The following is a 13,696-nucleotide window of genomic DNA, read 5'->3' on the forward strand; positions in this document are numbered from 1 at the left end:
GATACCGAACCTCTTGTCTCGACACCGGGGCAAGGTTCGGCATCCAGATTTATCCACACTGAAGATGACGGCGTGGAGGATAATCCCAACGCCTCTCTCGGTACCGTAAATTTAACAGTTGATCAAATACTGATGGCATTGAGGAAACCGTCAACGAGGAAATCTTACGCCAAGAAGTGGCAAAGATTCCTAATTTTTGCTTCAAAGAGCAATCAGCCAGCAATCTCATGTCCTATTTCTACAATACTAGAATATTTGCTGTCGCTTTACCGACAAGGTCTAAGACTGTCCTCGATCAGGGTTCACCTAGCTTCGATAGCAGCGTTCCATGACGGTGTCGAAGGGTATTCGCCCTTCTCTCACCCCCTCTCGAAAACATTCTTGAAGGGGTTAAAGAATACGATACCGACCATCAAGAACGTCGTACCTTCATGGAGCTTATCTGTGGTCTTACAGTCACTGACTGCTAAACCCTTCGAGCCTATGGCTACAGCCGACCTTAGACTTTTATCATTTAAGACAGTTTTCCTGATAGCCATCACCTCTGCGAGACGTGCAAGCGAGCTTAGAGCTCTCAGAATTGACCCACCTTTTACAGTGTTTCATAGGGACAAAGTCGTTTTACGCACTGACCCTTCATTTCTACCTAAGGTGGTGTCGAACTTTCATGCCTCCCAGGACATTATTCTCCCAGCGTTCTTCACGAGCCCAACGACGGCAATCGAGACTTCTCTCCATACGCTCGATGTAAGGAGAGCCCTAGCCTTCTACAAAGCTAGGACTGAAAGTTTTAGAAAAACTAAACAGTTATTTGTTTGTTATGGAGAGCCATCTAAGGGCTTGGCCGTCTCATGCCAGAGACTATCAAGGTGGATTGTAGAGACAATTAATCTTGCCTACTCTCTATCAAAATTGGAACTGCAACAGTCAGTTAAGGCTCATTCCACTAGAGCTGTAGCAGCATCTGTTGCATTCAGCAGGGGAGTCTCCCTGACAGATGTCTGCAAGGCTGCAACGTGGTCTACTTCATCCACGTTTGTCAGGCAATACAACGTGGACACTTGAGCCCGTCAGGACTGCACCTTCGGGAGAGCTGTGCTCTCGGAAGTCCTGAGATGACAGCTAACCTAAAGAGCTCTGAGGCTGGGACATGATGCACCAACCCACCTCCAAAGGTATGTCAGCTTGCTACTCGCCCATATGTGTGATGCATAGAGACCACGATGAAGAAATGCAGGTTGCTTACCTGTAACTGTAGTTCTTCGAGTGGTCATCTATGCATTCACACAACCCACCCACCAACCCCACTTGGTGGCATATGTTATTCTTTATTAGAGCATTGTGTATATGTGTTATCATATATATTTAAGACTGGTATTTACATTCGAGTTTATGGCAGCACGATGTCAGACTCCTATGAACTGAGGTAAGGGCGGGAACCCACGGTACATGCGCAGTGGCGCGGAGGAGGGGTTCCCGCCCAAAAGCGTGTCGCTTAGCTATTGGAGGTTCCGATCTAGGTCTCAGCGCAGGCACAGAGCCCATATGTGTGAATGCATAGATGACCACTCGAAGAACTACAGTTACAGGTAAGCAACCTGCATTTCTTACTTGTCCACTGCTTATTCTTTTGCTGTATGAATCTCAAATGGCTGGAAGCTACTCTCTGGAACTGCTAAAGAAAATTCTTTAATGATTTGGCCCTTATTGGAATTGTCATAATAGTTTTAGTACTTTGGACAATTTCTTTGCTTTGCTTTGCCCCTTGCCTGCAAATACTTGGAAATAGAAAACAGTGTTTCCCAGCTTCCTCTGCAACCACGTTCTACATGTCTTAGAGCTTCTCCATATGAGCGATTTATTGCATGCTCGTTGTTGGTCACTCATAGAAGTTTGCGGGTCCTTTTCATGATGTCGTCAACTTCTGATGCCTCTCCTGCTGTTTTCAAGTGGGAATCCATCATTTTATAAAACCCCGAAAATGTGGCAATAAATCAAAATTGCACTAAAAAGCAGAGCCATCTGCTGGAAGTAAAACTGAAACTTGTGGGAAAGAACTGGCAAAAACTGGTGGGGGAAACATGTATATTGTGACGATTGTTAAACCTGTGAAGTCTCTGGCAAGGCTGCAGGATTTTTGCTAAATGTAGAGAAGCCCTTAGTAGTTCCACCAAGTGCCTCTTGAATGAGGCAAAGAATGATGGCATCTCCCAGGCTGCTCTGAATTACTGAATCGTGGCTGGCTCTTGTTCTGGCTGTCAAACTCTTTCATTCTAATTTGTTGACGGTTGATTAGATAGTTTGGCTGCCTCTCAAAAACCAGCATCAACGGCGGTTGAGTTTTCTAAATTTTGTCAACTCCAAGAAAGGACTTAAGACTGGAGCTAACTGAATCATCTAAACAAGGAATTCTTTACACTTGTCAAATTCTTCTGCTAAACTGGTGCTGTCTCCCTGCCCCCACCTTAGTTGTTAGAGAAAGCTGCCCCCAGAATATGTGTGTGTGTGTGTGTGAGAGAGAGAGAGAGAGAGAGAGAGAGATCGGGAGCGTTCTCTTAAACCTAATTTGGAAGTTGGCACTTGTGTTCCAAGGAAAATCTCCCAAGCTAGCACTTACGATGTAACAAAATAAATAAGAAAAAGTTGCATCCGTTCCAAAAGGGATGTACACATTTTCTCTCATCTGGAGGTAATAAGAATAACTAGCTTTTATATAACGCCTTTGTTCTTTCCAAAAGGGCATTCAGAGCCAACTAGACAGCAATCCCCTTACTCACCAACTGCAATGTATTACCCTCCAATACCAAACATGGCAATTCTGTGGGAGCCCAACGTATGTTTTTGTAAGATCATAAGGGGAAGATGAATCTGTTGAGAAGAGGTGGGAGAGTGATGTGATGATTGTGAGAGACCTTATGAGAGAGATAAGGGGTGAACATTTTGGAAAGGAAAGCTAAGGTTATGTTTGAAAATGTGTTCAAAGGAGTCCTCCAGTTGTTTGGCTTCACAGTTCAAAACCAGTTCTGTAGTTAGTACTAGCAGCTCTTATATCCCTTTCTCCCATACGTAGTCAAAATGTTACATTTGTGGTTTCTTCTCCTTCTCCTTTATTGTTCAGAGTCCTGTTTCTCAAGACTGCTTGCCTACCTTTCGCCTTTCACACCTCATGATTGTATTTATTATTTTATTTAAGTAAAGGGATTTTTAGCCATTGAAGAGGAATTGTGTGCAACTCCACTTCTGAAATCTCTTCATTGGCTTCCAATTCACTTCAGAATCCAATATAAACTTCTCCTGTTGACCTACAAAGCTTTTCACTGTCTAGCTCCTTCCTATCTCTCCTCTCTCCTCTCACACTATTGCCCCGCTCGTGCTCTTCGCTTCTCTGATGCCATGTTTCTCGCTTGCCCAAGGGTCTCTACTTCCCTTGCTCGGCTTCATCCATTTTCTTCTGCTGCCCCTTATGCCTGGAACGCTCTTCCAGAACATTTGAGAACTACAAGTTCAACCGCAGCTTTTAAAGCTCAGCTAAAAACTTTTCTTTTTCCTAAAGCTTTTAAAACTTGATTTTGTTCTGACTTTATACTCTTAGTTTTACCCTACCCAGTGCCTGTTTACCCTACCCTGTGCCTGTTTGCTTTCTCTTCCCCTCCTTATTGTTTTATCATGGTTTTATTAGAATGTAAGCCTATGCGGCAGGGTCTCGCTATTTACTGTTTTACTCTGTACAGCACCATGTACATTGATGGTGCTATATAAATAAATAAATAAATAAATAAATAAATAAATAATAATAATAATCTGCGCATAGGTTGATATGCATTCGTGCACGCTTGGAGAAGCAGTTGCCTTTTTTTTGTGGAAGCTAGATCCCATGAAGGAACAGGGAAGTGTAAGAACAAGCAGTCGTTCCCTGTGATAGTGAACTCAGATGGTGAGTGCGGACAGAAATGGAGCCAAAATGGGGCCTCTGAGAAACAAGAGGGAGGATGAATTCACATACCCAGGGGAACCCTAAGGTTTGCAGAAGTTTTTTTTTTAACAAAATAAACCTGAGAAGCAAAAGAAACCCCCAAACATTTGGGTATTAAAATGCTCAATAACCCTGGAATGTTGCACTGTTGACTATGAGCTCTATCACACCAGCAATTTATTGCACACTTGCCATGCCTGATACGCAGTTTTGCAGCCTGTACTCACATGACGTCATCCACATCCTGCACTAATTTCCCCTCTTCCCCTCTATGTTTCGTTTCTTTTTGGAGTGGGGAAAGTCTGGATTATTTTCCCTCCATGTGAAATAAATGCGCTTCTCTCTCCCATGCGTTCTACTTGACCATCCCATTTTTTGTTGGGGATGTGCATGTCTAAGGGCGGTCTCGCTAATAAAAGAGGAGGGTGGGGTGGTTCTCTGCTCAACCGTGAAGGGGGAGAGAGAGAGGTCCCACTTAACTCTATGTTCTTACTCCTGAGTAGGCATGACCAGGGGTACATTTTCACCTTAAAAGAAATGTGGAAAAAGTCCTTGCCCACAGCTCCCTCATTTTTAAAGAATAAGCGATGAAACTTGGGACTTGAGAACTCTTAAGTAGAGCTTTCAGCATGCCAAGTTTGAATCAGATCAATTCATCCCTTGATTTTTTAAGGGATTTTTAAAATTTCCCTCCCTTAAACCCTTTTCTGGATATTCCACCAGTGTGAAAGTCCAAATTATTGCATTTGTGAAGGATCGATTTTACTTTACTTTGATCATACGAAGCTGTACATCTCCAAGTTCATAAAACAGAGATCTGATTCAAACTTGGCATGGCTAAGGCCCTCCTTAAGAGCTATCACTATGGCAAGTTTGATCTCTTTATCTTTAAAAATGTAAGCATTTCTGTTAATTTCCATTTAAAAAGGAGATATACTAGAGTGACCAGATACAAAAGAGGGCAGGGCAGGGCTTCTGCAGTTTTAACTGCTGGGATGAAGAGGGAATTTCACCAGGTGCTGCATGTATACAAATGACACCTGCTGAAATTCCCTTTTCTATACAGCTGTTAAAGATACAGGAGCCCTGTCCTCTTTTTCATATGGTCACGCTAGCCAAGATCACCCAGTGAACTTCATGGCTGAATGGGGATTTTAATCTGTGTTTCTAAGATCCAGCGCTACACTCTGCCTATCCACAGCAGCAGTATGGCTTTCATGAAGTCTTTATAAATGTTTGATGAAATTGCCACAGTTCCAACTTAGGGTATTAACAGAGCAATCCTATATATGTTTAGTTGAGTGAGTGAGTCTCACTTTGTATAATGAAGCTTATTACCTATTAAGATTCCAGCCCTGGTCTATTCATAACGGATACAAGCCCAATGGAAAACTTCACATCCAAGCTCACAACCTAATGCAAGATCATTCAGGGGCCCCAATGTTAGCATTGTCAAATTCCCGTCCTCCCACCCACCCACTCGGCGTGACCTCTGTAGCTTACAACTGCATGAGAAGAAGGCATTTGGCAAGTAGTGTTTCTCCTGGCAGGGAGATGCAGTGATGGAAAATGTTTCACTTGCTGAGTTTTTGCCTTGGCATGCAGCTGTTAAAGACGGAAGAGCCCTGCCAGGAAACGTTGGTAATCCCACTCACTGCAAAATGATGCAGCTCTATGGTGACGATGGAACATATCAGGTGGCAGTAAAATCCTTCTTCCAGCTAAACTCTCAGTCAAACCTAGAATGAGCCTCTCTGATGGCTAATGTAAAATAAACCCAATCAGTCAGCCAAACTGCCCAGATGAGAGAGCTCATCCTCATGCAGCTTTGGCCTCAAGAAGGGTTTTTTATCACACATCAGGCACAGATCTGTGGCATGATGTTTGGTAAAACAGTTATATCATTATAGTAGCCCACAAGTGGGAGAACAGAAATTTTTCACATAACTTGTGAAACATCTTAAGCCTGAACATTTACTTGAGAGTAAACCCAAGTGAATTTAGTGGAACTTAATGTCTGAAAAAGCATTCATAAATCTGGCTTTACCAATCCAAATCAGATTTCCTTCTGAGGAAGGTAAATATAAAATAGCAGGTTGAATTTAAGAGTAAATAAGGGAACACAGTGGCCTGTATTACAGGGAACAACATGAGACTTGATGATTTAAGGCAAGGGTGATCAGAAGGTAGATCAAGATCTATTGATAGTTCTCTGGTTGTTTTGCAGTAGATAGGCAAGGGTTTCTGACTCCCTCCCAATTTTCTAGCAATAGCAAAACCAAAATTACTTTCCTCACCTAAATGAAGCTGTTTAAATGAAGAATGTTTGTGGCAACCATGAGAGGACATTTGTATACAACCGGGAAGGGGGGGGGGGAATGTGCAGCTCACAGGCCAAAAGCAACCCCCACTGCCCACTAGTGCCTCCCCCCCAATTAAAAATGTGTTTTCCCTAAAAAAGCCACCAATGCCCATAGTGGCTATGGGAAGCTAAAGATATTAAATGAGCAATCCTGTGGCCCCTAGACAGCATTTGAGGGGCCATAAGATACTTCAGATTCCCAGCTCTAAGGTCAGAGACAGCACTCCAACCTCAGAGCAGGGAACAGGAGCTCCAGACCCCCTCCCCTCACAGCCAATGTGGAAAGAAGCCTGCCGGCTACTCTCCACAGTTAGGAATCTGACCTTGGAACAGGGGAGAAGAGGGCATTCAGGTAGGCAGGAAGGGGAGGAGACTGGAGAGGCCAGGATACGAGCTATCCCGAGGCCTCTCCAGCCCCCTTCCCTCCCTCACCAAAGCATCCCAGCTAGACTATTTAGCTATTTTACAGGGCTAAAGGAAGGGGAGGCGAAGAACACCTCTGCTACTACTCCCATTTTGCATAATGATAATATGACCATAAGTTTACAGCCTTACAATCAATATAATAGGATTGTGCCCTAAATTTAGCTCTGTGGCACTATGGAGTGGCAATTTCAGTAGCAAATTTGGCCTTTTGGGAGGCATGGACTATGGGGCACCCCACAGATTATGTCTGGGTGGCCAAAATGACCCCTCGACTTCCAGAGGTTGCCCACCCCTGATGTAGAAGGACTGTGAGTTGAGCTTAATTTTGGTACTGGACATAATTTGTTTAGCTGATTATGTGCTCAGGGGCACTCTGTACTTTTAATTCTAAGTATATGTCTAATTCTACTTATATGTCTTTTGTACCTGGCTCCAATTGATGGAACTTGGGGTTCTAGTTGACAACAAAGTAGATCTGACAAACCTGAAGTTTGCCCACCCTTCATTTAGGGGACACTTTTGCACTGCTTCTTCTTTCTGTGAGCTGTGATAGTCCCATCATAGATATTCTGAAAAGTAAACTGCTATCTTGCTAAAGCACCTGTCTGGGCATGGAATTAGAAGTTTGAAAACTGGCCAGCAGAATGACTGCAGGGGAGATCTTGTGGCAGCCAAAGGCTTAACTGATAGGTAGTGCCATCAAATCCGGCTATAGCCCAATTTCTCCGTAAGTCCCATTTGCAGGTTCCAAATCAGAGTTGTTCGCCTGTGCTTCCTGATTCTGTTTATAGTTATCCAGGCTGACCCATGATTCTCCCAGAAGGACATTTTAAATATATTACCAAGTGGGAAGGGCATGCGGGCTGGAATCCTTGCTTCTGAGCCTGGCTGCCCAATATAGCATGGAGCATCTATTCAGGGCTCTCTCTCTCTCTCTGTGTGTGTGTGTGTAAGTGTGCTGTAAAGTGGTGGGCTGCGGGAATAAAGAAATATACTCCCTGGGGTCTTCAGAAAGAATTGGGTTGGTTCCCAGAATCTGTTCAGAATAAAGCATCCCGTTCCCAGAGATGATTGTCCTGCTTATGGCAGTGCAGATAACACTGGGAGTCAGACAGCTAGGAGAAACAGTTGTAGAAGAAGCAAAGCAGGTATAGAAGGGAGTCCCCAAAGAGACAGGTTCCCACCTTCTGGCCATCAAAACTGCAAAATGGCTTGTGCAAAGGGCAGTCCTGCTAAAATCAGGACAGGAATCCAGAGGGACTGATGACTTCCAAGTTTCTGTGATGCTTGTGTTGTTCCTCCGCTGCCGTGCTCTGCAAATTATCTGGATTCCCAGGGATGTGGGGCCTCTGCCAGCACTCCAATGTCTCTTAAAGCTTTCACAGCTGTTTAAAAATAGCCCCCATGTACTGGAAAATGTGATGGCCACTTTTTTCTCCTGTATGTGGCTCATGGCTGCAGTTGAATTGATGCTATTCTTGGTCTCTGTTTCCAAACATTTATAGGCATCCCTAGGATGACTTGATTCGAACTAGAGTCCACTAGGTCTGAGCCCCAGAACCTCTCAGAGTCAGGGCTTAATCCGGAATGTATGAGGCAAGTTAGTGATATGTTTGTACTGATATGTCCAAGTTTGGGGAAATACTTCAATTTCTAGTTCTAAGGGGCACAGACAATCAGGCACCCGGGAGTTTTCAAGCCCTGGGTATCCCAGCTTCTAAGTCCCTCCTAGCATTTTTTCCCCTAAACCCTGCTGAGATCCTGAGATGTCAGAGATTGAACTTGGGATCTTCTGCATACAAAACATATGCTGATGCATGGTCCACCACCCTCTTTTGGTGGCAACTCCATAACAAATGCTGTCATTATTTTATTTCCAGTCTGCACTCTAAATACTGATATTACTTTTTAAGAGAATCTACTGACTCAGTGGCCTATTTTTCAACTTCATGTTTAATAATTGGAATAAAATAATGTTACTGGATATCCATAATTATATAATTGCAATGGACAGTGGCTGGTGCATTGAAGTGCAACTATCATTATTATACTTGCAGTAAAGACACATTTTGCCCCACTGACAAGGAAGGACAGACTGTCTGTTGCTTGTCAGGTTGGTATGCATTCCTGGGCATGTCTGCCTGGAATTATGTCACATTGAATTCAGTGGGGCTTACTCTCAGGTATGGATCTATAGGATTGCAGCCTAAACCCCTCTGTTGACTTTCCCTTAAGCATCCTGAACTAAGACCTGAGACAGGTCTTAGTATAATTTTTTTATTTTTACCCAGAGAGGTGTTCAAGAGTGGGATCTAGTTTGTACACTCATTAGCCTTTTGCATTTGGTAACAGCATTTGCAAGTTATTGGATATTTTTTAAAAAAACACCTATCTGAGCAGAGATGGCAGGAGAAAAAGTTAATGTGGGGGTATTTGCCAGGGGAAATTATGCCTTTCTCAAAAGCACTTTGACCTCTCAAAAACTAGGATATGTCTCTAGCACTTTGTTTTGAAGTATTTAGTACTATTAAACCGTAAAAGATAGGATAGAACTGGTTCTTTGTGTTATCTTGTATTATTGTTTAAAGAAAGAATCTGTCTATATTTCTTTCTTTCTTTTGGACAAAAGTTTGCTCCCAACCCCTGGATTTGTGGCTTTGGGGTTTTTCGCACCTGCTTTCCTTTCTCTGGCTTTTTTCTCCATCACGTCCAGCAGCGGGTGGTAGGAAGGGGGCGTGTTTGCCAACCTGGCTCCTCCTAGCTGCAATATAGAATGGAAGAAAAAAGACAGGGACGGAGGGAGGGAGGGAGCAGTACGAGAAGAGATGAGAGGCAAGGTTGCCTGAGGATTTTACAATCTCAAGCTGGCGAGGCAGTGGGTCAGCAGCGAGAGTGAGAGGGCGTGTGACAGAGCCAGGCAAAGCCTGGGGGAATAGTTGCAGCAGCAATCTCCCAACTATTGTGCCTGCCGCTGCTGCAAGCCACGAAGCATGTCTGGGGCACTCGACTTGTGCCTCCTCTGTCTCAGCCTCCACCTCCTGGGCAGCTCAGCCTTCAATCTAGACGTTACTGAGACCATCCTCAAGTATGGAGACCCCGGCAGCTTCTTTGGCTTCTCGGTGGCGTTGCACCAGCAGCTCAGCCCTCAGCCTGTCAGCTGGTGAGTTCCATGCCTTGCATGACTTGTGTGTATTTTAATTTCTCTCTGTCTGAAAGGTGATGCGTAAAGAATGTGAGCTATACTACTGAACGATTCGCGCACAAGCACACACACACACACACACACACACACACACACGAGAGAATGATGAAGCAGTAAAGTCTCTTTCCTGCCTTTTAACTTAAGAGAATGCAGGAGGTTACTTGAATCCAGCTTGACTAACTCTCAAACACTCTGGCTTCCCCGGCTGTTAAGATTAAAATATATGCCATTTGTGTCTTCTCCTTTGCGGCTGAAATACGTTAAATGTGTGATCTGTAATGATTTTGTTTGCTGCTGAGTTATTTACAAAGGGTTCCTTCCCAGCCCAATGATTTGGCTGCAGTAGGGATTTGTGGAAGGTGCTGATGGTAATAATAATTTGTTTCCTCTGACCACATAGTGGGTGTTTATTGTTTCTTAAAATTCCATTCTTATGATGCTTTTAGTACATTATTTGCAGGGTGGAAAGGTGGACACACAGAGGCCCTCATTACATTCTTCGCTGCCCAACCCTAAATATTTATAATGTTTCTGTAGAGGGGAAGGGCATCTTTGGTCTTCAGCATTTATTGCCAGAGTTCACATTATTATGTTGCTAATTATTGTACTAATAGGCTATTTACCTTTTCCGTACAGCCACCTCACACACACTCCTAGGAATTCCACTGATAGATCGGCTGGTATATTTTGAAATGTTTTCTTCCATGTATGTATTGTACAATCTTTTCTGGAATGTACCTGTGGTTTTTTCTTCTTCTTCTGCATCCTGGCAGAGATACGAAAGGTCTAATTCTGACTACTTTCCAAAGATGAATGCAGACTCATTCAGGTTATGCAGCTTAATCACTGCTGAATACCCATTTAACTGGGATGAATCCATAGCTAGGTACTGATTTGCAACAGGGCTGGGGATGGATTCTAATCTTACTTTCCCAGCAAGTAAACATAGAATCACCTGCAAAAAATATTAACCTATTTTCCCCCAGGAAAAACTCCAGATCACTGTACAGTACTGAAGGTTGTGGAGCTTTGCTTATATTCTTGAATTTTTCCCTTGCTATGCTGCCTTGTATGTAAGAGCCACATAATTTTGAACAGAACAAAAGCTGGCCATGGGGCAAACGATTAGGAAAGAAAAGCCAGTGGGCCGTATTAACCTTTTATCATGGTGGTTTTGCAAATGCATTAGGAAAGCTTGGCTAGCAACATCACTAGGAAGCCTGTAGTCCCCAAAGGCTGGTGTGAGATTATCTGGCTTTAATTGGGAGGAGTGGGGGGAATTCTGGCGACTCTCTTAAGTGTTTGATTTCTCTCATGCTTGGCTGCTATGGGGATGTTGTGACCTAGGAACTGTCTGCCCTCTAACCCTGCCCTGAGGGTACCTCACAGCATGAAACTCCTAACTGCAGTGCATGCAATCCTAAGACCCCTACTCTTCAACAGGCAGCCTGTAGGCCACACTAGGCCTGCTGAGCCTCTTTAGTTGAACCTTTGCCTATCTGATCCATCCATTCTCCTTCCAGTGAGCATTGCACCTTTTTCTGTAGCTCCTCATGGCTGCTAGCATGCTGGGTGCAAATCACCTTGTTTTCATAAGATAGTTGGGACAGGTGATGGCTCCTAGTTTTTGATGGTCCTTGGGCAAGACACTCTCAATGGGCCCACTCTATCAGTGAGTCTACTTTCTCAGTGCCATTGTCAGGAGAAGGCTAAATGGCTACTAGCCCTGATGGATATGTGCTACCTCCAGTATCCAAGGCAGTAAGCCTGTGTGCACCAGTTGCTGGGGAACATGGGTGGGAGGGTGCTGTTGCACCATGTCCTACTTTGTTGGTCCCTGGTCGACAGCTGGTTGGCCGCTGTGTGAACAGAGGTCTGGACTAGATGGAACCTCGGTCTGATCCAGCATGGCACTTCTTCTTAACTGTGAATTGCCCCATGGCCTCTTGCTCATCAGGAAGAGCAGGAAGTGACAGGAAGAGAGGCAGTGAGCAGCTAGATAGTGGCATCTATTACCTTTGATGCCAAGCCTGGTTGTGATTGTATGTATGGTATCATAAAGAAACATCTCAACAGGAACTGGAGCATCAGCAAACACTGCAAACAAGAATTGTGTAGGGCAAGCAATGGCCCCAGGTTGGCAGATCAGGGACCGGACTGGGTAATCCCACAATCTGAGTAGCATTAATTTGAGGCAAGTTCCCTCTGTAGACTCTGGAGTCAATGCAAGCTGTTTGTGTGTGACCTCTTTCCAGGTATGATTCTGGGCTGCTGCTGCAGAGAAAGGAAACTTTTCTACTGCTAGCTACTATTTAACTGTGTGGTGCAGTGGTTGGGGAACTTGAGTTCTTGAAGACCTGGGTTCAAGTACCATCTCTTCCATTCATATATTCAATGGCCTTGAAGCCGAGTTCTCCATCTATAAAATGGGAATAATAGTGATTTAGTATATAGGATGGTGAAGGCAATACTGAATCTGTGAGCAAATCTTTTTTAAAAAAATTGTACCTTGATTAATATTTGGTAGCATTGCCAGAAGCCAGATAAAATTGCTTTGGAGGATAGGTTTGGCCCATTGGTCGTCCATCATCCTGCCTTAGAAGATCCCTAAGGAAGGCACAGGCAGTGTCTAGGGAAGCTATGAGCTCCCCCTTGTTCTCTCTTCCATCGGTTTTTGTTCAAGTCAGTGAACAAACCCATGCTGCACCCTCCATGCACATGTATCTGTCTATCGCATATCAGTTACACATTAATTGTGCCAAGAGCCAGTGAGCAGCCTCCCGTTCTTCACAACATGTTTTACTCATCAGAGCCTTTCCTTCCTTTGAGAACCCTTGAGAACCTAAAGTAGCACAGTGTCCTGTTTCCAGTCTAATCTTTGTCTATTCTTATGACTTAGGGGAGACTGAGTTGTTTCTCTTTGCCCTTAGGGAGGTTCCAAATTATGTGAGATTTTTCTTTCTTTCTTTCTCAGCTTAGATATCCTCAAAATGACACAAGGCCAGGCTGTGCTCCATTGCCCATTTTCACTTATTCTGTTCATAGGAAACTTTACTATTGATTATTGTGCTTTTGTGGTAAATGCATGTCGAATATATATATATGCAACTTAGCCACTCCTCTTTCTCCCTGGTTTGCTCTGTGATGCTCACTTCTAATTGAGAAATATGGCCATCCTATATTTCCTTGCAGTGCGGCTGGAGGTTGCTGTGTTTGAAACAACTATTTCTAGTTGTAGCTGCTCAGAATAACAGCAGCATATCTATTAGCATTATCTTTTGTTGTTGTTACCACCGTATTTGTACCCTGCCTTTGACACTGTTCTCAAAACAGCTTATGACAATCCTTTTTTAAAAAAAAATCAACAATTTAAAAAGATCACAGCAATCCTGAAACATAATTAAAATCCATGAATGCATCTGTAAAAACCAATTTCAGCTCCCAGCAACTTAAAGGTCAAAGGCCTGATGAAATAATAATAATTTAAAAATTCACTCCTCTCCTGAAGGAGGCAGTGGAATAGCGCTGTCACATCTCTGACACATTTCCTTCGGGAGGCTACTCTGTAAGCGTGTGGCAGGGCAGGTTGTGTGGTCCACAGCTCCCTCCTTCAGGACCTTGCTGCTGATTCCAGCCTCTAAGGCAACTGCCTCATTCTGCCTAATGGTAAAGCAGGCTCTGTGTGTGTTTCTCAAAACCTCCTGCCTTCTTGGGAGACAAAGCAATAAACATC

General features: G+C 43.8%; 1 protein-coding gene across 4 annotated transcripts in view; it reads left to right on the forward strand.

The window, feature by feature from the left end:
- Nucleotides 1-9,732: 9,732 nt before the first annotated feature.
- The window catches only part of ITGA7 (integrin subunit alpha 7), a 57,455-nt gene continuing 53,491 nt past the window's right edge, over nucleotides 9,733-13,696 (forward strand). For all 4 annotated transcript variants that reach the window (XM_063119952.1, XM_063119949.1, XM_063119950.1 and 1 more), the window contains exon 1: nucleotides 9,733-9,921. In XM_063119952.1, coding sequence (XP_062976022.1) covers nucleotides 9,752-9,921 — 170 coding nt within the window. In that variant the 5' untranslated portion in view covers nucleotides 9,733-9,751. The remainder of the gene's footprint in view (nucleotides 9,922-13,696) is intronic.

This window comes from Elgaria multicarinata, chromosome 3 (assembly GCF_023053635.1).
Source record: "Elgaria multicarinata webbii isolate HBS135686 ecotype San Diego chromosome 3, rElgMul1.1.pri, whole genome shotgun sequence".
Taxonomy (NCBI): Eukaryota; Metazoa; Chordata; class Lepidosauria; order Squamata; family Anguidae; genus Elgaria; species Elgaria multicarinata.